This window comes from Protopterus annectens, chromosome 5.part0 (assembly GCF_019279795.1).
Source record: "Protopterus annectens isolate FY-2018-M chromosome 5.part0, PAN1.0, whole genome shotgun sequence".
NCBI classification, from domain to species: Eukaryota; Metazoa; Chordata; order Ceratodontiformes; family Protopteridae; genus Protopterus; species Protopterus annectens.
This window is the reverse complement of record NC_056735.1, coordinates 828207827-828234929: the sequence shown is the minus strand read 5'-3', so window position 1 is coordinate 828234929 and position 27103 is coordinate 828207827. Positions and strand designations below refer to the sequence as shown.

The following is a 27103-nucleotide window of genomic DNA, read 5'->3' as shown; positions in this document are numbered from 1 at the left end:
ACATATAGTACACAAGCTTAATATGACACTATATGGACTGCCTGATAAACACCATCCTCATATGTGCTACTCACACACTAACCCTACATACACTGGGTCATGACTCAGTGTGGTCCGATGCCTGTCAGTGGTATGATACATGTGTATGTCTGGCCCTACAGACATGTGAGCCAATAGGGTACCATACACAGGAGCAGCATGTAACATCAGATAGAACAGGGCCAAGAACAACGGAGCACAGCCCAAGGTACGTATGCGCAATACACATACTGTCAACAATCACCATAGGTACACAGACCTCAGTACTGTACACACAACCACAGAATTCCCAAGTTATGTCCTCAGAAACAACCCTTACTATACATAACATGTCTAGAAGTCTGATATCTGACTTGCTTGTTATCAGGTATGATGTCAATAAATAATGGTGTACAGAACATATGTACCTCTTACTGCATGACATATTTACAAAGGTTGACAGACTTGTGGCTGGAGCTACAAATACTGGCCCAATATTGGCATGTTGCTGTGATAACCTCATACATTTATTGTTGTACCAGAGTTTGTTGTGACATATGTCTTATGAAGGATATGAAGTCAGTAATTCTCATGGCTGTCACCATGTACTGACTGCAATCCTCACACTATGCTTCTGTAGTTCTCAGATAGGTGTTCTGTGAGAAACACAAGAAACAAAAGGTTCCACACACTGCCCAGTCTGCAGATAACCCTACATATGGGAGTTTCCTCAAACACATAACACTGTCATGACAGGTATAAAATCAAGTAGACCAGCTATATCCACACACACCCTGTTAAACCGACATTACTCCAAATGTAGAAGAGCAACACTTACATTCTGTAATCATGTCTGGCACATCCCCCTCCTGTCTGTTGGCCTGTTTCCATAGTGTATGTTAGAGGTAAATCCCAATACCATCTGTGATCCTGTTTGCCAAACACCAGCTTTAGATCCTGCTCACAGTGAAAGAAAAGGCCCAACATGCAACACCAACATGATGTTCCTAGATATTGGAGTATTTTCTCCATACAATTGGCTATGGGAATGTTACCACAGCTGTTCCACATGCAATCAGCAAGAGGGGAACAGCAATTTGTGCAGAGGCCATCAGCTGATCATGAGCATCACTTACAAAACACAAGCTGCTGCCTAAGCAAAGCAGGTGCACTCCTTCACATCCACCAGAGAGGGAGTGAGAGAGGCAAACAGAGACAAAGTAAGTCAGGGAGGGCATGGGAGAGTGAAACCTAAACATGTTTGTGTCACACACCTACCAGTACAGGGTTTCAACCCCCTGATGACTATCTATGTATTATCACATGTCTATGCAGTTATTGCATAGGCCACATAGCTTACATGCTGGGGAGCTATCCAAAGGTATATCTGATGGTGAGTGCAACAGTGATAAGGTTGGTGTAGTTCACGTGCCTGTCCACATGAACAGGTGTCAACCTCAATACAGTCACACTCTCTCAGGGACTCACACACATTGACACAGTTGGCAGTGTCAGGAATAGACCTCCTAAATAGCTAATTTTCCACAATACAGTAATGCGCAGGTATCACATGCACCACAGGTGTTATATGGGCAAAGGGTATGTGAAGGTGTCTGACATCAGACAGCATGCTTCAGTTGGTCAATGGGAGTTACAGTGAGTGATAGCATGATACAGGTATTCCCTGGTGTCAGTGGCATCTGTCCATACAGGGCATGTGTTTAAGGCATGGTATGTCCTTTGTGGGTCACATTTTATGGCACCACAGTTGTTGCAGGTGTTCAGTGGAGAACATAATGAAGGTGCACTGTCGGCAATTATATGAGTATTGTAGTGATAGGACAGGGTGCCATGCCCTCTGTAGTCCACTTCAATCACACAATGGTTACTATCTGTGGGCAATATGCAGGGTACTACCACCAAAGCAGTTTTTGCCTAGGCAAGTGTATTTGTGTATGAGACATGGGTTGAGAGTGTTCTCTGGGTAATACAAGGGTTGCTTACATTTTTCACCAGGCCTTGATGTCACATGTAGGGGTATGGATTGGCACCCTAGCCTCTTGACTATTTGACATCTGTTATCCTTTTAAGGTGGACATTGTGACATATAATAGGCCCACCATATAAGAAATTTGCAAATCCCACTCCACAATGAGTCCAGTTGCTACACACTCACAGACACCTCCACAGAGGATCTTCTTCTTCTTCTTCTTTCGGCTTTTCCCTGTTAGGGGTCGCCACAGTGGATCACCTGTCCGCTCATGATTGGCAGTGGGGTTTTTACAGTGTCAAGTTGCCAGTCCGGCGCCCAACCTTCCACAGAAGGCACACACATGAACACACTCACACCTAGGGCCAATTTAGAGTGTCCAATCCACTTACAGCATGTCTTTGGGATGTGGGAAGAAACCGGAACCCCACGGAGGAAACCCATGTGACCACAGGGAGGATATGCAGACTCCGCACAGAAGACACCCCAGCCGAGGATAAAACCGGAGAACCTCTTGCTGTGAAGTGACAATGCTAACCGCTGCACCACTGAGGCCGCCCCAGATACCTCCACACAGGATATGAATGACAAACACAGACACACACACACACAGTTGTCATGGTTGGGATTAAAACTCCTACCTAATTTATCACACTACAGCATTACACTGTTATATGATGCACCACAGAGATTACTGGATTACTCTTTCCTCAAAGGTGTATTTCATTGGGAATTACATCAGCAGGCTTACCAAAGAAGGGCAGTGGAGGTTGTAATGACTGTGAATGGCCTCAAAAGCATTGTTCCCTGCACAGACAGACAAACACACACACACACAAACATTCACACTTGCCATGTATGGAAATAGAACCCCTACCAAACTATTGTATCATACTACAGCATTATGCTGCTATAGGATGCACCACGGAGATTATTGGTTTATTCCTTCCCCAAAGGTGTATTTCACTGGGAATGACATCATCAGGCTTGCAAAGAAGGCCAATGGAGGTTGTAGTGACTGTGAATGGCCTCAAAAGCATTGCTCCCTACACAAACAAACACACACACAAACATTCACACTTGTCATGTCTGGGAATAGAACCCCTACAGAATTATTATATCACACTACAACATTATGCTGTTATAGGACACACCATGGAGATTACTGGACTACTCCCTTCCCCAAAGGTGTATTTCACTGGGAATGACATCATCCGGCTTGTCAAAGTAGGCCAATGGAGGTTGTATTGACTGTGAATGGCCTCAAAAGCATTGCTCCCTACACAGACAAACAAATACACACACAAACATGTACACTTGGAATGCCTGGGAACAGAACTCCTACCAAACTAGTTTATCACACTACAGCAATACACAGTTATAGGATGTACCACAGAGATTACTGGACTACTCATTCCCCAAAGGTGTATTTCAAAGTGAATGACATCAGCAGGCTTGCCAAAGTAGGACATTTGAATTGTAGTGAGTGTGACTAGCCTAAAAAGAATTGCTCCTTACACAGACAGACAGACACACACACACCACACTCACACACACACACACACACACACACACACACACACACACACACACACACACACACACATATTTGCCATGTCAGGGATTAGAACTCCTACCTAACTACTATATCACACTACAGCATTATGCAGTTATAGGACGCACCACATAGATTAGTGGACTACTCCTTCCCCAAATATGTATTTCACTGGGAATGATATCAGCAGGCTTGTCAGAGAAGGCCAATGGAGGTTGTATTAACTGTAAATGGCCTCAAAAGCATTGCTTCCTCCACAGACAAACAAACACACAAACGTCCACACTACCCATGTCTGGGAATAGAACTCCTACCTAACAATTTATCACACTACAGCATTATGCACTTATATGATGCGCTACAGAGATTACTGGGCTATTCCTTCCTCAAAGATGTATTTCAAAGTGAATGACATCAGCAGGCTTGCCAAAGTAGAGCATTTAAATTGTAGTAATTGTGACTAGCCTAAAAAGCATTGATCCCTACACAGACACACACCACACAGTTGCCACATCTGGTATTAGAACTCCTACCTAACTAGTATACCACACTAGAACATTACACAGTTATATGATGAGCCACAGAGATTATTGGTCGAACTATTTCCCAAAGGTGTATTTCACAGTGACTGACATTAGCAGGCTTGCCATAGTAGGGCTATGGGGAGGGCAGTGTGTGTGCATGGGCCATAACCCATTCATCAAGAGGTAGACACAACACACTCAGGCACACATGGGTTTATATTCCACAGGTACGTGTATACTACTGCTAGATGACTACTGCCTTGTACAGTCATGTCGCTCAGTTAGCACTAGCACCACAGAGTCTATAATGCTGAGGGATACCAGATGCTAATTTCTATGGTGTGACATTTACACATCATGTGGTTGTAGCCATTTGACTGTGTGCTGGGTGGGACAGGCCTCATGATGGAAGGCTCTTTGTCACTGTCACTCTCATCCACACATCTATGTATGTGTACTTTTGGCTTATTATAGTTTGTTGTCCTTGGATATATGTGTGTATTCCTATCCAATATGTGTGCAAAGTATGACTGGTGCATACTGAGGAGTGTATATACTAACATCTGTAACTTTCAGATATGTATGGTCCACTGTTGTTGCCAGTCATAGGCTTCATTTCTGTTGCCAGATATGGGCTTCATTTCTGTAAGTGTGTGAGCATGCCCAGTATGACCTTTCAGTATTTTGTTGTCTGGCATTGCCTTCATTTCTCTAAGTGTGGGAGCATGCCCAGTATGCCCTTCTGTATTGAATGTGTGGATCCATTCCAGGTAGATTGCACTCCAGTGCAGAATTTTGTGTTTTACACCTACAGCTAGCAAACTGTTTCTGCAACATATCTGTAGATCACTTGGCAATATGGGGTCAAACTGGGCAAGAGATAGTGGGTACTGCAGGTAATTGTGTCTGTGCTGCTTCTGCTACATGGTCCTGGTGATAGCAGAGATATTCAGACATCCATAGTTTATACACTGTGATGTGTTATATCCTCTAGTACTGTCATCTAGACATTTTTGCTTGCAGTGGTGTTCTGGGGAACACAGGGTGAATGCAGCTGTGTTCAGTATTGAGGTCAAACATCTACATATCCCTGCAAACTAATGCCATTCTGGATAGGGAGCTGCAGACACTTACTGCTGGGTCTGTGTAACTGGTTCAGCACCTTGGTACAGTGGTGGCAGAGGATCCCATACTTGTACATCCTTCGATGTGACAGTATGGCCTTATCTTGCTGTGGCAATACCTCACAGCTGTACAGATTCACACAGGTTACCCAGAGGCAGGGGTCATAAGTCAGGACATTACCCCTATTGTGGTGCACCAGCAGGTTTGTAGCCACCCATTTTTGTGTTTGCAGCCATGGATAGTATGTGCACAAGGCTGTGTTTTGGACTTCGCACATTCCATGATGCCCATGCTCCCTCCCCCCTCTATTATTCTATCCTCTTCCATACATTATGCAAACATTCTCTGGCAAACATTTTCCCTATAGTTATCACCTCATCCCAGCAGTGTATTGGTGTTGGTCCACAGTTCATGCAGTGGGACATGGTGAAGATGTTACTGTGGTTTGTCCACATGGCTCTGCATATGGGTTCTGTGGACTGTGTTATGTTGCTATTTGGGAGTCTATGACATAACATACATTGGCAGTACAGGTGAGATGCAGGCCTTTGGCAGAGGACTGTAGGCCATTTGGTAGTGATGCAGGCCAGCTGTAGCAGGCCATTGCATTCTGTCAGTCCTACAGTACAAGACTGCCCTACAGTATATTCCCCTGGGGTGACGGGGTAGGTGTGCTAGGTGTTAATGCCAATATGTTCTGTCAGTATTGATCAGGTGGTGTGGATGCTGGCAGGGTGCTGCTTACAACTAGGGACACACCGGCTTGGGACACCTGCAATGCATGCTGCATTCTTTCGCTATTGCCATGCACAGGTGGGGGTCATATTGTACCCATTCCCAACAGCATGGAAAAAAATGGAGAGGTATCTATGGGTGGTGGTTGGGTGAGTTGGGTGCATGTGTTTTATGGACACTACTGGCATCTGACTCACAGATATGCATGGGGCATTCCACTTATGCTGGCTTGTGCAGAGATATCAGCTGTTTCTCAATATATCATTCCTATGATATTTATGATCTGCGAGTGTTTGGCCAGACGACATCGGTATTCCCTACTACAAGCCCAGATAATGTGCTGCAAACCTGTATGTACAATTCCAAGGGTGTGTCCATTTCATGGTTACACATTATACAATGTCTGTCTGGGGTACTTTCCCCTATGTACTGCTTGTATATCTGGCCCAACAGTCATGCCATGTCCATCTTTCAGATGGTGACACATATTACCTCCATACATTTACAAAGGCTTACTGCTAGAATGTGTCATACTGGCGAGCATTGTGTTTGGCACTGCAGTTGTGAGGACTTGGCCCTGTCATCAGCAGTACTGGGCAATGGCCACCAAGTCAAACCTCACCATGCATACATACTGACCACTCTCACACAATATGAAACACACACCAACCTAATGCACGCACAATGGGTTCCTATCAGTTCATCAAAACTTCAGCAGTTCGAACACCATATGTTCGAACTGTAAAGTTCGAAAACTTATTATCGCGAAGTCGCAGAACACCGAATTCTTACCCAGGGAAAGAATTCGGTAGGCCATTTCTGTGGCTTCGTGATATTCATCACTGTGGTGGAAAGTTACGGGTCGGGTTCAGGTAAGTGTGGGATTGTGTGGACATTAGGGTTAGGGTGCAGATGAGGTGGGTGTGTGATAGTGACAGACTTTAGAGTTAGGGTGAGATAGGTGAGTTATTGTTAGGGCATGGGTCAGGTGAGTGTGCGATAGTGACGGACCTTAGGGTTAGGTTTGGGTTAAGGTAAGTGGATAGATAGTAGTGGTATGTACAGTTTAGTGTAAGGTTAGATGTAGGATTTTAAGTTTATGTGTGTGGATTGCTGTTTTTTTGGTGTGCTTGTGTTGTGTTTGTGCTTCGTGGAACAGCGATATTTTTCCCTTCGAAAAAAATCACTGTTCTAAGCCTTCTATGATTTTGCACTTCAAGGTTAGAAGTTCGAACATATGGGGTTTGAACGTCTGCCATTTCGACGAAGTGATATAGACCCAGACATACATGCATATTGTACAATGCTACAATCTATTCTGCTACCTTGGCCACCTCAGATAATCTGCGCTCCACTGGTATTATACCTACACATACATGTTACTACATTTCTATATCAGATTGGGAGGGGCACAACTGACTGTTACTGCATTTCTACATAGAATTAGGGGGGCACACCTAACTGTTTCTACATTTCTACATAGGATTGGGGGGCACACCTGACTGCTTCTACATTTCTACATAGGATTGGGGGGCACACCTGACTGTTTCTACATTTCTACATAGGATCGGGGTGCACACCTGACTGTTACTACATTTCTACATAGGACTGGGGGCACACCTGACTGTTTCTACTTTTCTAGATAGGAATGGGGGGCACACCTGACTGCTCCTACATTTCTACATAGGATTGAAGGAGCACACCTGACTGTTTCTGCATTTATACATAGGATTGGGGGCACACTTGACTGTTTCTACATTTCTGCATAGGACTGGGGGGCACACCTGACTATTTCTATATTTTTACATAGGATTGGGGGGGGGACCTGACTGTTACAATGTGTCTACATCTGATTGTGAGGGGCCCACCAGACTGTTACTACATTTGCACATAGGATTGGGGATGGCACACCTGACTGTTTCTACATTTCTACATAGGATTGGGGGGGCACACTTGACTATTTCTACATTTCTACATAAATTTGGGGGGCACACCTGACTGTTTCTACATTTCTACATAGGATTGGGGGGCACACCTGACACTTGTACAAATTTTCTATGACTGTACTGGTATGTCTGGTACTTCATTTCATTCTGTATTCTAACCTGACTCCCCGCGGTCGAGTGGCCTCTGAAAGACATGCATGAATTGGGGTACCTTCGGTGAAGGCTGGGCATCGGGCTGGCAACTCAGCACTATAAAAATCTACTGCAAATCATTAGTGGACCGAAGTTCCACTGTGGCGACCCCTAACCGGGAAAAAGACAAAAAGACAAACAAACATTCTAACCTGACTAGAGGCATAATGGTGTACTACAGGTCTTAGGTTTGATTGACCTACATATCAGTTTGTGACATCTTACCCTTGAGAACTAACATCGTACTGCCTGACCTGATGTAGTCTGTCTGTGTAGGCCTGGGGGGGTTACCCATAGCCATCATTCAGAGGCCGTAGCACAGCCTTTGTTTGTGTTTGTCTACACCTGTCCTGCTGGCTGAGACTGTTGTTGGGTATGTGAAACTCCCTGACTGGCATGTGTGTGTCATATGGACACAATGTGGCCCAGCACATTTCCTGCAGTGAGTATTGTCACCATGTGTAGTACTGGCTACCAGTATTTGTTACAGATCTCATGCTTCCACTATAGGTGTCTACTATCTGCTGGCATCCCATTTAGCTAATGGATTCCATTGCATGCTCACATCCATACCATAGATACAAGTAACAACACATATTACTCCATTTGCAATTGGTAAGAAGATTGACTTACCTTGTGGGTGTGCCAGTATTGAGGATGGTGTTGGTGGGCTGCCTATGTCGGATGCACATAGTACACTCCCTATACATGGTTGAGAACAGGTAGTGTCATGTTTGGCATCCCTTTTACTGTATGTGCAATTCAGAGAGAGAGATGTCATTCCCTGGGTCCCTACTGTGTCAGTGTATGTGCTTTGCATAGCCTCTTTGCCAAGGCCAGGGCATGCTGGGCACGCCTCCTTCTGCCTACTGGGGCAGGCTCAGGTTGTTCCTCTTCTGAGTCACTCTGTGCCTGTGCAGGCCTTGGCAATGGTGGGGGGCTGTGTGGCCCTGCTCTGTGCTGTTCCTGCTGCAGCTGTTTCCATAGGATCATATTGTGTAGCATGGCATATACAATGACAATTTGAGTACATGTAGCTGGTGAGTACTGCAAGGCTCCACCAGATGTGTCCAGGCACCAGGACCACAACTTGAGCATCCCAAACACGTGCTCTGTTATAATTCTGGTCTGTGTGTGTGCCTCATTATGGAGTTCTTGTTCGGGTGTGTGTGTATTTCTGATAGGTGTCATCAGCCACTGCTCCAGTGCGTAATCAGCGTCCTCCACTAGGTGACCTTAAGGGATGTCCCCATTGGCAAATCTCTGGTACAACTGGGTCAGATGCCAGATGTGGGAATCATGATAGCTTCCAGGGCAACCAGCACACACATTCATTATAATGCCCTGGGCATCACACACAACCTGGCAGTTGATGGAGGGGAAGCCCTTGCAGTTGATGTAGACCCTACCCTGCTCACCAGGTGGTGCTTTGATGTATATGTGCATGCAGTCTATAGCACCCACTACCTCAGGGTATTCTGCTATTTGGTGGAAGGGACGCATATTGCTGGCCAACGCCTCACTGGTGTTGGGGAAATATATGCACTCACCGGCATGTGGTGACATGGCATCCAAGAACTGCTGGAGTACCCTGGATGCTGATGCCTGTGAAATCCCCATGATATCCCCAGTTGGCCTTTGGAAGGTACCTGTGGCTAGTATTCTTAGGCCTACACATAACTTGGTATCCACTGGGATGGATTCCCCTCTGTTAGTTCTGTGTGTCAGGCGTGGCCAGCACAGCTCAACAAGTTGCTGTAGGAGGTCCCTGTCCACCCTATAGTGCTCCATTATCTCCAACTCATGTAGCCTCTGGTAGGTTACCCAGGGTCTGTACACTTTTCTCCGTCTCCTCACTGTGGGTTGGTCAACAGCATTTTCATCCTCACCACCCTCAGCCTCTTCCACATTGTGATGTATGATACCTACTGCAGCCCCTATCATTTTGTTGTTTTTGTTTGTTAAAATGTTCCCACTTATATACACTGGTGGTGTAGAGTATGTGGGAAAAACCAGAGGGAAAGGTGTTTGCATAGTTTATAGTAGTGTTCTGGGCTGGGTTGGTCTGCTGCCTGTGTAATTGGCTGATTCTGATACATTTCATCTCCCAGCTATGCTAGTTCTCCTTGATTACCTTCCTACTACTGTTTTCCCTTCCCATTGCCTTCTTGTTAAGCCCGTGGGCACGCTGTGCAAACACAGTGCTCAAATGTGCATAGAGCTGCTATTTCCTAGTTTACTTTTTTTTTTCTTTAAAAACCCGGTGCGCGGAGCACACACCTGCTTAGGCAATGTAAAGAGTGCTAGGCAGCCTCAGACACACACCCTTGCTTAGGTCTGCTAAGCTAAGGGCAAACCCAAGCCACAAGGCTCCAATCTGCTTACGGTATGTCTGACTCACACCCCTATGATGTCAGCTAACTACTAGGCTTGCACCAAGCTTTTCCTGCACTGTTGGGTGCTGACTAGCATTGAGGGGAAAACTGGGATTCAGTATCATTCCCCTTATTTGCATAGGTTTGCCTGCTAATGCATAGTTACAGGTCCCACACCGAGTCTCCCCCCTTAGCAACCACTATTCACTGGCCATGTTGTATTCTGCCTGCCACTGAGTATAATGGCAAAATAGTTATTTTGGTTAGAATGCTTATTTCAGATAATTTTTTTAATTTTCACCCAATCCCATTTGTGTGCCACTGCCCTATGCTTAAACAGCCGAAATCGGCTAAAAAAATAAAAGTTATTTTTTTAAACTGTTTTCCATGCCAGTGGTCATATATTTGGCCATTGGCATGCTTTACATGTTATATACACCCTTTATTTTGAGCTGTCATAGCTCCGTTTTATAGTTTGCAGAAATGTACTCAGTTACTAACTGAGTACATTTCTGCAGATTACGTTAGTCCTGCATGGCTGGCTGCCAGCTTCCTGTATCACAAATTTACCTCATTTGCATGTTTTTCACCTGTAAATGGAGTAATCTGCATACAGGAGCTGCATCCATGCAGGAATAGTGCAGGTGTGCTCGTGCACGTCCCTGCAGCTTATTTCTGGATCGCACGGCAGACATATTGCCTCCTGGAGCTCCTGCACTGTTCCTGCACACCATGCAGGGCTTGCTGAATCCAGAGGAAAGCTCATGCAGTATGTTACTGCTGCCAGTTATGTAGATGTTTTATCTGACGATGTTTTAAAGTCTTGTGCCTCAGCTACTCTATATAAACTTTCTTAATTTAACATCTAAGGAATACTATTTTCAAAAAAAAACCCTCACCATTCTTTAAGCCACAATTCTGACTGCAGAATAGTCAATGTAAACTAGTATAGCATTTTTTCTGATACCATTTATCACTTCATTTCTTCTGATAATATTTATCAATTCATGACTCAAAGAGTAGGAACAAAATATAAGTGATAGCTATGGAAACAATTCTTTTAAACATTTTTTCACAGTAGAAACTGTCATTCTCTTGGTCAGGATGTAACAGATGAACATTTGTGGGTTCTGTTTAAGCAGCTTTATTATGTACAGACATCAGGAGCGAGGCAATAACTTTAACTTAGATAAATTTATAAACAAACTGATTCTATCTCTCATTCATGTTCACTGTCTGGCTGCACTCTCAAAATGGCACTGAAGGTAGCATGTGCTTGCTATTTATATGCACTTGCTGACCTTGGAAATACTTCTTAAAGGTACAACACACATATATATTCTACAGAAACCTTTAAAAAGTTTTCCATGTACGATCAAGTATTTTAGTTGACTTACCAGTGTATGACCTCCAAAAATCCATCTGTATTGGAAGAAAATAAGACAAAACTGTCAGTATTGTTTCTCAAAATTGTGTATGATTATTTTCTTTTAACAGTTATTCTATATATTGCATTTACATTTTAAGAGAAACTACAGGAAGAGTAAGAACAAAATAAAAGTGGGCACAACTACTTTCAAAATAAAAATCAGCATGAATATACACAGCAGAACTAATAGAACACAGTCTGTTTTGCAAGGTATAGAGAATGATGGATCTCAAACTCTCCAGTCTATGTGTAGTCTATGTCCCCAGCAATACTAACACATGGTTGTCAGATCATAAATAAATAAACAAATAAACAAAACTAAGACCGCAGTTACCTTTTTTTATTACCAGATAAAACTTACAAACTAAAATGATTCTTTTTGGGACATAGCAACTTTGATCTTAGTAAGCTGTTCTCAGTGTTGCAACAAGCAAAAGAGTGTTACTGTAGGAAATGTTGGATATATATGATGAAATATTATTTCATGCATCCTAGTTAAAATCTGTAGAAAAACTTTTCTCTCCCTTCCTTTGCTCACATCTAGCAAGTTAGGGTTGTTACCAGCCTACAGTGTTCATAAAATAACATAGACTGGAATTCAAACAGGGTTATTATGTGCAATAAACCTTACAATGAGTGGCTACTACCTTGCTGTAACCATTTATTTGATACTTCACTACAGATTACATGGGCACTGCTGTGAGTCATTGTGCATGACATAGTAAGCATAGCCATCTGTCTTCTAGTTCTACTACACTGACATATAAATTCTGGACACTTGTTTACAGACTGTAGTAAGACTAGCTGCTCCTGTTGCTGCTGCTACCATTGAGAATGGCCTTGAACCCCCTTCTAAACACAGATGCTGCTGGCATCATCCCCATCCTAACGCAGGATGGATACTTCAACCTGCCATAGCAAGACTTTGTTTTATACCTGATATGCAGGGTACACTTAAAAAGTAGCAGGATGAAAGTAGACACTTAACCATGTCACTAAAGCCATCTACAAAAACAACTGTCATATATTGTAATTATGTGGATAACAGCAGACAGCTGGAGACCAGAAAGCATGCAGTGCCTATTGTTTTAATAAAAAATAAAAGCATCACCATTCACAGCATTAACATAAATACAAATTTTCAAAATATGCACAGGCAATAATTTCTGTGGAAGAGATGAAAATGATATTTTTGTTAATTTGCAAAACTGGTAACTATATTAAGCAAGTAGTCACAGTCAATTATGCAGCTTTAGTCTTTGTATATATTTTTTTTCTGGTTAAAATACTCTCTATGTTCAAGGACTTCTTACCACAGAATGGATTTTGTCATGTATAAGCCAAGTAAGTTATAATGAACAGAATACGTTTTGGGGATGTAATATTTTAAACAACTCAAGAATGCAGCATTTAACATCTTTAAATACAGAGTGATATATAATTAATATTAAAGCTGTACCAAAATAATCTTGCACCTGGGACCACATACACATTTAGCACCCCCTCCCACATATACACCTACAGGCAGTGTCAGGGATTTCAAATTCATTTATCAGCACATTTGCAAAATATGGAAGAAGCCAGGTATCTCAGTAAAAATTCACACATATACACAGTTGACCTGCAGAGAAGACCTCCCAGCTTGGAACAGAACCACAGACCCAAGTACTGTGAGGCAACAATGCTAATTGCTGGGCCACTGAGCTACTCCACTCTGAAGGTATGGTCCAAAATTCTCAATACATGTCCTAGATGGGAGCATGCATTTAATCTGGCAAACATTTCTTCACAAGTTGTTTAATACAGCAAGATGAGAAAGTATTTGCACCTGACAGATTCCATTGGTGAAAATGATAGGTGGAATTCTAAAAAGTCTTACACTGTACTACTACAAAGTGTTCAGAGTAATCAGAGGGGAATTATAACAGTGTTCCTGTATGATATGCACAAGAATTGTAACATTGACAAAACACATTTTATCCAATGCCCTAAGGAATTATATGTTGGCTTTGTTTGCCTCATGGTTGTATGTACACACAGATCTACTTTGTAATCACAAAATACCCAAATGTCAAACCTCAGAATAGTGAGACAAAAACCACAAAAACACATTATCCTGAAACCTTACAAGAATGTGTTTCAAAACATTGAGAAATGTAACTCAAACATAACCTATCTCCCTGCACCAATAAAAAACACACCAACAAACAAAACAAGCAAAAGCCTACTCATCTATGCTTAAGCAGTGGGGCAAGCCCCCCTGCATCCTCATGTGGGGCGCTGTGCCCACCACCCCTGCAAATTAAATATATAAACTTTGAGATTGTACTACCATGACGGAAACTGTAAATACACCATTATGCAATGTACAATTTCATTTCTTAATTTCAACACAATACCCCCTATAAAGATGAATAATGTAGTTCTTCAACATATCAGCAATCACAGTATAACCAACACATATTGTCACTTACATACTCCAATTTACATAGCACACTTACTATCATCTTAAAACAACTAAACTTTCATTTCCAAACCCTAAAATACTCCATACCTACCGTAAGCTTCACTACATCACAACATAACAGCCAACATAACAGCCGCTATAGCTATTTTTGACAAACTACTACCGCTTAAAGGACCACCATCCAATTTAGATCTACATATAGCAGACATACTTATATTTCAAAAATCTTAGCTTCGACATTCTACACTTTCAAGAAATTAAGTTTTTATGATTTTCATCTCACTATTTTGAAGTTCGATATTTTGGTATTTCGTGATTGCAAACTAGACCCGTATACACATACACACGCACACACACACACACACACACACACACACACACACACACACACACACACACACACAAGCACACAAACACACACGCGAGAGAGAAAACATACTTTATATGAAGATCATAGTGATTCATAATTCTTCACAGCCACATAAAACTGGTATATAACATATCATCATGGACAGCTGTGGACATCAAAGAGCTTTCTATGCTGAGAACATAGCATATCTTCAGACAAGCCATATATGTACAAATAATATGTATCAGTACCTACAAAGGGTGCATATAACAAGCATTATAGTGCAATATTGCCATTTACGTTCAACAGTCTCCAGAGCAGGCCTCGCAAATATAAACAATATCACAAAACTACTACATGATAGAGCAAAATCCCAAAAAGGGAAGGCATCTCTGATCAGTATTAGCAAAAAACTATGGGCACTCATAAAATCGTCTAAGGCCAGCTTCGAGAGAAAAATTGCACAGGACAATAAGGATAATCACAAGGCTTTCTTTAGTTATGTTAGGAACCTGGGTGGGAATTCCCAGATATGCTCAGAATTAGTCCAAAATGACAAAAAATACACCAAACCCACAGACATTGCCAACATCCTAGCTGAAAGGTTCAGCGCAACCCCCCCCCTCCCCACCAAAAGGGCTAATATCTATCCCAGCAGAGTGCTGCCCCCCTGACATCTCAGATGCTCAGGTAAGAGCTGCCCTCTCCAAAGCAAGAAACACAGCATCAATGGGACCAGATGGTGTCTCGGGCTGCGTCCTACATGAACTCCAAGAAGAGCTAAACCCAAACCTAAAACTACTGTTCAGTCTCAGCCTTACTACAGGATATGTACCCAAAGAGTGGCGTACAGAAACAGTGGTCCCTCTCCACAAAGGTGGTGCCTCAACGGATCCTGGAAACTATCGCCTCATAAGTCTCACTAGCTTGGTCTGCAAAGCTATGGAAAGGATCATCATGGACCTTATAAATAAAGATATTGGGGACCTACAGACACTGGATCCTACCCAGTTCGGCTTTGTTAAGGGCAGATCCTGCCTCTTAAACCTGGTTGATTTCTTTGAAACAGTCACCAAGGCCATTGACAAGGGGAAGGTGGTCCACACAGCCTACCTGGACCTCGCAAAAGCCTTTGATACAATACCCCACTCGGGTGTTATAGATAAGCTCACCAGCTTAAATATAAACCCCTATGTCACTAGATGGGTTGCAAACTGGCTCAAGGACAGAACCCACATGGTTAGAATAGCTGGAGCCATGTCAGACTCCAAACCAGTTACAAGTGGAGTCCCACAAGGCTCAGTCCTGGGACCTCTCTTGTTCGGTATATATTTCTCGGAGGTACAGGCCAACATGGAAGGACTGTGGCTGACCAAATTTACAGATGACTGCAAACTGGGCGCCATAATAGACTCTCCAGCCGACACAAGCATCCTCCAAAAGGGCCTCATAGAAACAGACAACTGGTGCCAGAGCCATGGCCTCAAGCTAAATGCCAAAAAGTGTATAGTCATCCCCTTAGGCAAAAACAAAGTGCCCACAAATTACCACATAGGTGGTAATCCATTAAGTACAGAAGAAGCAATTAGGGACCTGGAGACCCAAGTTGATAGCAATCTCTCATTTGACAACCACGTGGCCAAAGTGGTTAGAAAAACATTTTATATAGCCCACCTAATCATGAAGGGATTCACATCTAGATCAGGGGAGGTCATCGTGCCTTTTTACTCATCCCTCATCAGGTATTGAGTACAATGCCCCTTTTGGGATGTACCTTAGCAGACACCTGCAGAAACTGGAAAGACCACAAAAGTACCTCACCAAGAGGATCAAAGGGCTCAAACAGATGCCGTATGCTGCCCGGTTAAAGAAACTCCAGCTTTACTCAGTGGCATACCACCTGCTCAGAGGCGATCTGTGCCTGATGTATAAAGCCATGTCCAACCCAGAATTAATGGACATGCTGCACCTCAGAAAATCCAAATCCCATGGAGCTACGTGCTCGAGAGACTTGAACCTCAGCACTGAAATAAATAGGACATGCTGGAGGGACAGATTCATAACCCAGAGGCTCCCTTCACTCTGGAATAAAATCCCAGTCCAGGTTAGGCAGAGTCCCTCATTGACTCTCTTCAAGACGAATCTTGATGAGTGGATGGGAGATCATAGGTTTACCCCGGGTATCACTTCTGTGTCACTGTTAGACAGAGGCACAGTATACTAACCTCGAAAAAGGGCATAGCAAAATTAATTTAAAATGGGTGGCGAAAGCCATACACACTCTGGTTAGGCTTATAAATGCCCTAGGGCAGATAGCCTAGTATGAACCTATGAACCTATAATATACAGGTTGTATCTTTTATGCAAAAGTGTTACTCAACAACAACCCACAGAGGAGCTTTAATATCATGCAAATATGAACCACACACCTAAAAAGTGATACAGCCCAGTGTATGTGATGTAACAGAACAGTGGAAATACCTTAGTATCTAGCAGCTACACTGCATCTTTATAAATTTATGAAGAGATAATAACCCCATATATGTGTCTCATAATACTACAGACAAGTATGGCATATTTGCCTCAGTATTTAGCTCTCCAGTGCTAGATATCGCTAATGGGCCTTTTGCAGACAATGTTTCAGAATCATAATCTCTGCAAAATGGTCAGCTTGCCAGGGACTGATAGGACACAGCATCTGTTTTCATGAACACTTACTGATAAAGAAGCATGTGTCAAAGTCTGCAAGTTTTTGCAGATCAAGCCAGCTACGTGGCATATAGGGATGAATCTCTGACAATGAGCCAGTCCTGGGTTCAGTTATGCAGCCCTGACACCTGTAGGAGAGGAATTATGAGGCTGTGTGCTATGTCTATGCATCCTTTTTTGAGGGGACTGATAATGACAATGTGGTATGTATGGCCCTGGACCTTAGTCAGGATTGGAACCATGAACAACATCTGGATTAGGTGAATGGGAAGGCCATGAGAGGGTACTGTCACTTTAGTAGGGGGCTTGGACACAACCTAATAGATTACCAATTGCCTTCTTAATGATAAAAGTACATAGGATTAGGACATCCTAGCACTACTGCATTTAATCTTATGTGAGCATCAGTGATAGCTCCTGGGCTTGCTTCCCTCCTGTATCCAGCCAGTGACACCAGCACAAAGAAGACAGCCTCCTGAGAGATGCTGAATAATTCTGCTATCAGGTGGAGAAGGGCTTGGGGGAGATGCACATCCACAAACGTCATCCCAATTCATGTTACCTCCATTGATCTGCTCCCTCCTCCAAAAAAAAAAAAAAAAATGATTTTGCAGAGGAACATGTATATGATGCTAGGACTTGCCACAAGAGTTAGAGATGAGTAGATTGCAGAAACATGGATTTTGCAGGTATGACTAGAATATCATGAGTCCTTGTCAGATATGATTGACATAACTGTATCCTAAAAATTATATACAAAAAAGTCAAACTACCATGGTAGAAGGAGAATTCTTTAATACAAGAATAAAGTGAGTGCTTTCACGACCATACAGATCGCTTCATCAGACTTAATAAAACATCACACGCTCTATTGGTATATATACATTTCATATAAACCAATCAGTTACAACAATCAATTAAATATTCAAATTAAATTCAATTAAATAAGAATGATAAAATTCATGTATACGTAAAAAGATATATTAAAAGCAATGGTTAGATATAAGCATGAATAGCTATAAAGCCATGTATAAGAGAATCAATGTTTAAGTGCTCTTGCCATTAAAAACGGTTTCAGTGAGACAGTTTCATTGATGCCTGGGGGTTTATCTGCATTAATTTGCAGAATCCATTTTTGTTCAGCCTCCTCTGTTCTATTTCTAATGTCACCTCCCATGATATTTTCTTCCAGAACTTCTAAAACTAGAAAATTAAAAACATGAAGCATTCCTTCTGCTTCTACATGTTTGGCTAAAGCACTGCTATATTTTTTATTTACTATGTCCCTATTGTGTTCTAAAATGCATTCTTTCAGCATTCCATTAGTTTTGCCTATGTAAAAATCTTTACAGTACTGGCAAAAACTAAAGTAGACTATATTTCTAGTCCTGCAATTTGCATAAAAATTTAAATCTATACTAAATGTTTGCTGTAGATGTACAAATGTACTACATGAGAAAACGTATTTGCAAGCTCTACAATTTCTACACATATATGTCCCTATCCTATCTGATGTAGTCAAGGATTTAGGGGTTTGGGTTTTGTAGCATAACTGTCTCTTGAACGATTTTTTATTTGTAAATGAAAAGTGAGGTCCAGAATCGATAGCTACTTCAAGTTCTTTACTGGCTGTCAGTATGTTCCAGTTCTTCTGGAAAATATCACAGAACTGACTCACATCACTTGCATATGTAATAGGGCACCTAAGTTTCCCACCTGTGAGATCTGACTCTGAATTACCTCTTGTAATTTGTTCTGAGAAATAGGGTCTACCCTTCCCTTGATGTTCTTGGTATACTTCTTTAATGGTGGAATCTATTTCTACCTCATTATAACCTCTGTCAAGGAATTCTCCTCTCAACACTTCCTTAGAACTCTACAATTCATCATTTCTACTATGTAGTCTTGAGGTTCTTAAGAATTGCCCTTTCATAACATTTTTACTAATGTGCCTTAGATGCATGCTATTTTTATGTAACAAAGAATTATTTCTGCTTGTTATTATATATAAGCTAGTAGCCATCTGGCCCATTTCTGATTTTTTAACCAGGACATCAAGAAATTCTATCTGGTCATTTGAATATTTACAAATGAATCTTAAAAAAGATGTCATTGTATGAAGGTACTCTAAAAATCTTTCCCACATCTCTATGAAATTTTCCCAAAGGAAAAACATGTCATCTACAAAACGTGCATACCACAGTACATATTTACTAAATTCATTTCCTTGTGATAGAAACATTTCTTCCCATTGGACTAGAGTTAGGTTGGCGTAGCTATTTGCACAAGCTGTACCCATAGCCAAGCCAACCTTTTGCAAAAAAAATCTTCCTCAAACACAAAGACATTGTTGTCCAAAATAATTTCAAGCAGACTGCATAACAAATTGACTTTGTCATTAGAAAAAACATGTTTAAAACATAGTAAACTCCTGATATTCTCTATTCCCCACTGGTTTGGAATCACCGTAAAAAGTGATGTAATGTCAAGGTCACAAGCAAGTACTCTTTACCTATCAGGGTTGTCTTGCTATACAGTGTTTGAAGAAAAGATTTTGTATCTTTCAATACTGCTTCACAATTTTCTAATACTGGATGGAGATTTTTCTCTACATAGATTGATATGGCTTCTGTTGCCCACCCTCTACTGGACACTATAGGTCTCATGGGTGGGAATATTGCATCTTTATATACCTTGGGAAGCACATAATTAACTGGGATGGTGGGAGATTCAACATTAAGATATTTAAATAAATCTTCTGTTATCAAATTTGTTGTTAATAAATCAAATAACAAAACAGCAACCCTATCCTACTCCACTACAGGGGTAGGTAACCAGGTTAGTGTTAAGACCAACAATGTAGTTTTTCCTTCTGTAATAGTTACGTACATTTTAAAAATAACCATCCTAGTTTCATAAAAAAGAAAATTCCCCAAGGCCAGTTTATCCAGGCATCATGGATGACAGTTAATGATAATTCTTTCTTGGGAGAAGTGGAATTTATAAAGAGGTTATTTTTGGAAAGGGGATTTCCCGGATATGTGTTGGATAGTGCAGCTAGTAAAATCATATCTAGAAAGGGATATTGATTTTCCCCCAATTTTGAAGGAAGGTTTTTTTTCCATGAGAATGGTTACTAATACTAGCGTTAAGAGCAAACCGAGGTTTTGTTTGGATATGAGTTTTGACAACACTCAGATTCGCAAGATTATCAGTGAAAATTGGAAGGTAACGGCGATATGGTCAAGGTACTGGATGACGTGCCATTTTTTGTGTATAAGAAAAACCATAACATCAAAGACATGGAGACTAGGGGAAGGGGTTTCTGGCACTTTGATATTGGCAACGTTGGTATGGTTAAGTGCATGGGTTGTAAGGCATGCAGATACATCCAAGTAGGGCCCCACATTTTTTTGTAGCATCTTGACTATAATATCACTGTTCCTGGAAGGATGGACTGTAGTACTGAAGGACTTGTTCACATGACTATGTGTGGTGGATGTCCAGCTTTTTATGTGAGTATGTCCACCAGAAGCTTGAGAATGCGTATTTTGTAACATTTATACGCAATCAGGACAAAATATTCCAATAACACATTATACATGCATTCTATTGTTTGTGGAAATTGGAAGAAATTCATATTTTCAGTCCTTGGATTAGTTAATAAGGACATTAGGGGTGGTGATTTTAAGAGTATAGTGGAGCAAAAGGGGGCAGAATGGCAACCCAGGCTTGCCTCTTATATGTGTTCTGGGTTGAATGACACTGTCATTATAAAGTGTTTTTTTTTAAAAATAGGAAAATTAACATCAAGGAGTAACAGGGTTTTATAATTATTTGGATCACCACAAACCAAGTTGGAAGCACAAACTCCATTTAATGAAATAAAAAAGAAAAAAGAAAGCAATCCACATTAACGCGTAGCACACACTAAAAACGTTTTCATCTTCAACTTCATCAGATGGCTAAAACAACCCACACATCCCATTTAAATATAACTTCATCCCATCAAACTTCCAATAAAAAAACAGAAGTAATTAATAGGTAACAAGTGCTCTTCTAAAAAAGTGATAGAATAAATATAAATAAATATGTATGTATGTGTGTGTGAAACCCTAAATTTCATGAATTTCACCAGTATTAAAACAATGAATTGCATTTCCCATAAATATTCTACCCTTGACATAAATATCTAAATATTAAAAAACATTTAAAAACCTTAATAAAATTGATCCAAGACATAAAATAATAAAGTGATCTTGGGCTCCCTCTTGTGTCATAAAAACTGGTCAAAGGTATGTATGTGTAAGTGTATATAATTAATCAAAAAATAATAAAGTAATAAAAACATGTTTGAAGGAAAATTACAGTTTGGCACATCTTAATTTCAATACAGGCACTAAGGAAATCATATCATTTAGGCCTGGAGATCTATTAGCTTCCAAAATTAGCTGCCAGTATAGTTCTCTGTACTAAACCATGGTCTCCCACATACCACCCCTGGGATCCAAGGGAACTACCTCAAGTACAAAAAACTGAAATCCTTTTGTTTTACATGTCAAACTATGTTTGTACAATGTATTGTTTTCACATTTGTTCCTAATTTCATAAAGATGTTCGTAAATTCTTTGTTTTAGTTTTCTCTCAGATTTACCTACGTAAAAAGATTCACATTCCTTACAGGTAACTAAATATATAATCCCCCTGGTATCACAATTAACATAGGTGTGTAACAATACATTTCTTCTCCTAGCTTCCAAATAATAGGAATCACCAGTTTTAAGGTAGGCACAATAATTACACCTACCACATTTGTACAACCCTTTCTTCACCTTAGTGTACTTTCCTTCCTTAAATTTGTTGGAGCCCCTTTCTAAAAAGTTTTTGATAGTACTCCCCTTATGGTAAATATGTGTTAAAGGTTCATCAAAAATGTGTTTCAAATCCGAAACCTTAGAAAAATTATCCCATTCCCTATCTATTATCCTTCTCACAACACCGGACTGACCATCGTAGGTGGTGACAAACCCTGAGTTAAATTCTATGCCTAACCCAGTACTCAACTTTTCTTCTTTCCCATTTTGGGGGGATATTTTCCCCAAAATAGGGGCAAACCTACCCTTCCTTTCTTCCCTTACTTCTTTCAATATTTTGTCAAACAATTCATCTGGATATCCTCTATTTAAAAATAACTCTTTCAATTTCATCACTTCTCCTGTAAAAATGTCATCATCTGAGGTCATCCTACACATTCAACAAGTTGCCCTTTCATTACCCCCTTCTTCTGATGTAGCGGATGGGCACTAGAAAAATGCAGATACGAGTTTGAGAATGTTTCCTTTCTATGAATCCTGGATACAAAGTTTCCATTATTTTTCTTGATATTTATATCTAAATAAGTTAACTCATGTTCATTGAATTTGCAGGTAAAATCAAAAAATTCAGTTGTTCCTTTAAGGTATTCAACAAATTCATCAAATTTATTTTGATTTCCTATCCATAAAAACCATAGATCATCTAAAAACCTTCCATATAGTGTCCAATAACATTTGTAAGGCGACTTTAACAGGTATTCATTCTCCCAATAGGCCATAACTGTATTAGCATAAGTAGGGGCACAGTGTGCCCCCATGGCCACTCCTTTTTCTTGCTTAAAATATTCTCCTTGAAAAAAGATAAAATTGTTTTTTAACACCAATTCCATTAATACCAAAATTGTCCTAAACTCATTTTGGGTAATTTCCTTGTATCCAGTCAACATCTCCTCAAACCATTCCATACCAACATCATGTGGTATACTAGTAAACAAATCAACTACATCCAAGGTCCCAAAAGCCAGTTCGTCATCATACAAATTAGGCTGTAACTTCTTCAAAAAGTCCCAGGAATCTTTTAAAATATTAACATTGTTCAAAACTAACCCTTTCACTTTCACATCAACAAACTTTGCTAAAGGTGCTGTTATTGACCCGTTTGCAGACACTATCGCTCGCAAGGGAGAGTCATTAATATCCTTATGTACTTTTGAGGTCCCAAAAATACAAGGAACCTTTGGCTTCTCAACATGTAAATAGTGGTAGGTTTTAATGTCAATTAGTCCTTCCATTAATAAATCATTTAAGGCAACCTGAATTTTCCTATATGCTATGTTAATTTCGTTCAAGGACATTCTAGAATATTTATTAGTATCATTCAATAATTCCATCATTTTGCCTTCATAATGAATGTGATCCATAAGCACAACCCCCCCCCACCTTTGTCTGGTTTCATTACTCTTAAATTACCATTGTTACTCAAAATCTTTTAAAACCTGATTTTCATTCATTGTCAAGTTCGGATACACGAAATTGTGTTTCAAACCACACCTTAATTCTTTTTCCACCTTTAACTCGAAGTTCCTCAATTGGGGGTGTAAAGGTGGATTAAAAGTACTGCTATGTGCCAAACCATGTTGGTTACAAGTAGTTCCTTTTCCACTGAAAAATATTTCCAGATTTTTCCTTCTCAGAAACATTTTTACATCCACTAATAATTTAAACATGTTAGTGACATTTTCAACATTAAATTTGAATTTGGAAGGAAACTTTCAAATTCTGTGTGCAACAGAAGCTTTTCTAACATGTTAAGTGACTTGGATTACTACCGATACAAATACAAGATGTTGGATATGGACAACTCTTATTTACAGTATTGTTTGGATTTAAAAATTGTGCCAAAAGGACTGAGAGTTTGTAAGTACCCAAACAATGTTGTTGAGGGTACGGACTTTCATTTTAACTTACTGAAAGCATTTGATCAGTGTGGCTTTGACATCATGCGTGCTATTATAAAAAATAACGTGGGTGAGATGGAGAAATTGCATAAGAAAATAGAAAGAGTGAATAAGGGTATTACTAGTGATTTGTTGTTCAAAGTCGAGGAAGAAAAAATTAAATACCAAAAATTATTAAGAAATATAGAATTTAAATGTATAGAAGTGCAGAATAGGAAGGTGGGGAAAATTGAGAGGGATGCTAAAGAATACAAAAACAAAACGCAATACCCCAGGCCTAAAAGTTGGGCTAACCAAGGTAAGTCTCGTTGGGGTAGAGAACCTTATGATGGGGTGACATATGATGAAGTTCTTGTACATGGAAATGAGCAGGAATGTCCCGAATTACCTCCACTTAGGAGATCCGAAAGATTGATGGAAAAAGAACCTGTAGTATACAACACAAAAAACTACAGGGGCAGGGGTTGGGGACATCAGGAGAGGATGGAAAAGAGATGGAATTAATTGAGTTTATTACGCAGGAGGGTAACAAATGGTCTTACAGAGATTTCAATATTTTTAACTATTCTGATATTGTTGTGGACAGGACATTTTTTGATTTATTTTGAAAGGGGTTTGGGTTTATACCAAGACAGAGAACTAACATGTTTAAATTATTAGTGGATGTAAAAATGTTTCTGAGAAGGAAAAATCTGGAAATATTTTTCAATGGAAAAGGAACTACTTGTAACCAACATGGTTTGGCACATAGCAGTACTTTTAATCCACCTTTACACCCCCAATTGAGGAACTTCGAGTTAAAGGTGGAAAAAGAATTAAGGTGTGGTTTGAAACACAATTTCGTGTATCCGAACTTGACAATGAATGAAAATCAGGTTTTAAAAGATTTGAGTAACAATGGTAGTTTAAGAGTAATGAAACCAGACAAAGGTGGGGGGGGTTGTGCTTATGGATCACATTCATTATGAAGGCAAAATGATGGAATTATTGAATGATACTAACAAATATTCTAGAATTTCCTTGAATGAAATTAACATAGCATATAGGAAAATTCAGGTTGCCTTAAATGATTTATTTATGGAAGGACTAATTGACATTAAAACCTACCACTATTTACATGTTGATAAGCCAAAGGTTCCTTGTATTTTTGGGATCCCAAAAGTACATAAGGATATTAATGACCCTCCCTTGCGAGCGATAGTGTCTGCAAACGGGTCAATAACAGCACCTTTAGCAAAGTTTGTTGATGTGAAGGTGAAAGGGTTAGTTTTGAACAATGTTAATATTTTAAAAGATTCCTGGGACTTTTTGAAGAAGTTACAGCCTAATTTGTATGATGAAGAACTGGCTTTTGGGACCTTGGATGTAGTTGATTTGTTTACTAGTATACCACATGATGTTGGTATGGAATGGTTTGAGGAGATGTTGACTGGATACAAGGAAATTACCCAAAATGAGTTTAGGACAATTTTGGTATTAATGGAATTGGTGTTAAAAAACAATTTTATCTTTTTTCAAGGAGAATATTTTAAGCAAGAAAAAGGAGTGGCCATGGGGGCACACTGTGCCCCTACTTATGCTAATACAGTTATGGCCTATTGGGAGAATGAATACCTGTTAAAGTCGCCTTACAAATGTTATTGGACACTATATGGAAGGTTTTTAGATGATCTATGTTTTTTATGGATAGGGAATCGAAATAACTTTGATGAATTTGTTGAATACCTTAAAGGAACAACTGAATTTTTTGATTTTACCTGCAAATTCAATGAACATGAGTTAACTTATTTAGATATAAATATCAAGAAAAATAATGGAAACTTTGTATCCAGGATTCATAGAAAGGAAACATTCTCAAACTCGTATCTGCATTTTTCTAGTGCCCATCCGCTACATCAGAAGAAGGGGGTAATGAAAGAGCAACTTGTTAGAATGTGTAGGATGACCTCAGATGATGAAATTTTTACAGGCAAAGTGATTAAATTGAAAGAGTTATTTTTAAATAGAGGATATCCAGGTGAATTGTTTGACAAAATATTGAAAGAAGTAAGGGAAGAAAGGAAGGGTAGGTTTGCCCCTATTTAGGGGAAAATATCCCTCCAAAATGGGAAAGAAGAAAAGTTGAGTACTGGGTTAGGCATAGAGTTTAACTCAGGGTTTGTCACCACCTATGATGGTCAGTCTGGTGTTGTGAGAAGGATAATAGATAGGGAATGGGATAATTTTTCTAAGGTTTCGGATTTGAAACACATTTTTGACGAACCTTTAACACATATTTACCGTAAGGGGAGGACTATCAAAAACTTTTGAGAAAGGGGCTTCAACAAATTTAAGGAAGGAAAGTACACTAGGGTGAAGAAAGGGTTGTACAAATTTGGTAGGTGCATTTATTGTGCCTACCTTAAAACTGGTGATTCCTATTATTTGGAAGCTAGGAGAAGAAATGTATTGTTACACACCTATGTTAATTGTGATACCAAGGGGATTATATATTTAGTTACCTGTAAGGAATGTGAATCTTTTTACATAGGTAAATCTGAGAGAAAACTAAAACAAAGAATTTACGAACATCTTTATGAAATTAGGAATAAATGTGAAAACAATGCATTGTACAAACATAGTTTGACATGTAAAACAAAAGGATTTCAGTTTTTTGTACTTGAGGTCGTTCCCTTGGATCCCAGGGGTGGTATGTGGGAGACCCTGGTTTAGTACAGAGAACTATACTGGCAGCTAATTTTGGAAGCTAATAGATCTCCAGGCCTAAATGATATGATTTCCTTAGCGCCTGTATTGAAATTAAGATCTGCCAAACTGTAATTTTCCTTCAAACATGTTTTTATTACTTTATTATTTATTATTTTTTGATTAATTATATACACTTACACATACATACCTTTGACCAGTTTTTATGACA

General features: G+C 40.1%; 1 protein-coding gene across 1 annotated transcript in view; it reads right to left on the bottom strand.

Moving 5' to 3' along the window:
* LOC122802225 (coagulation factor VII-like) overlaps nt 1-27103 on the bottom strand; it is a 794227-nt gene that overhangs the window by 594183 nt on the left and 172941 nt on the right. Inside the window, exon 3 of the mRNA XM_044071885.1 lies at nt 11858-11882. Within this exon, the coding sequence (XP_043927820.1) occupies nt 11858-11882 (25 nt within the window). The remainder of the gene's footprint in view (nt 1-11857; nt 11883-27103) is intronic.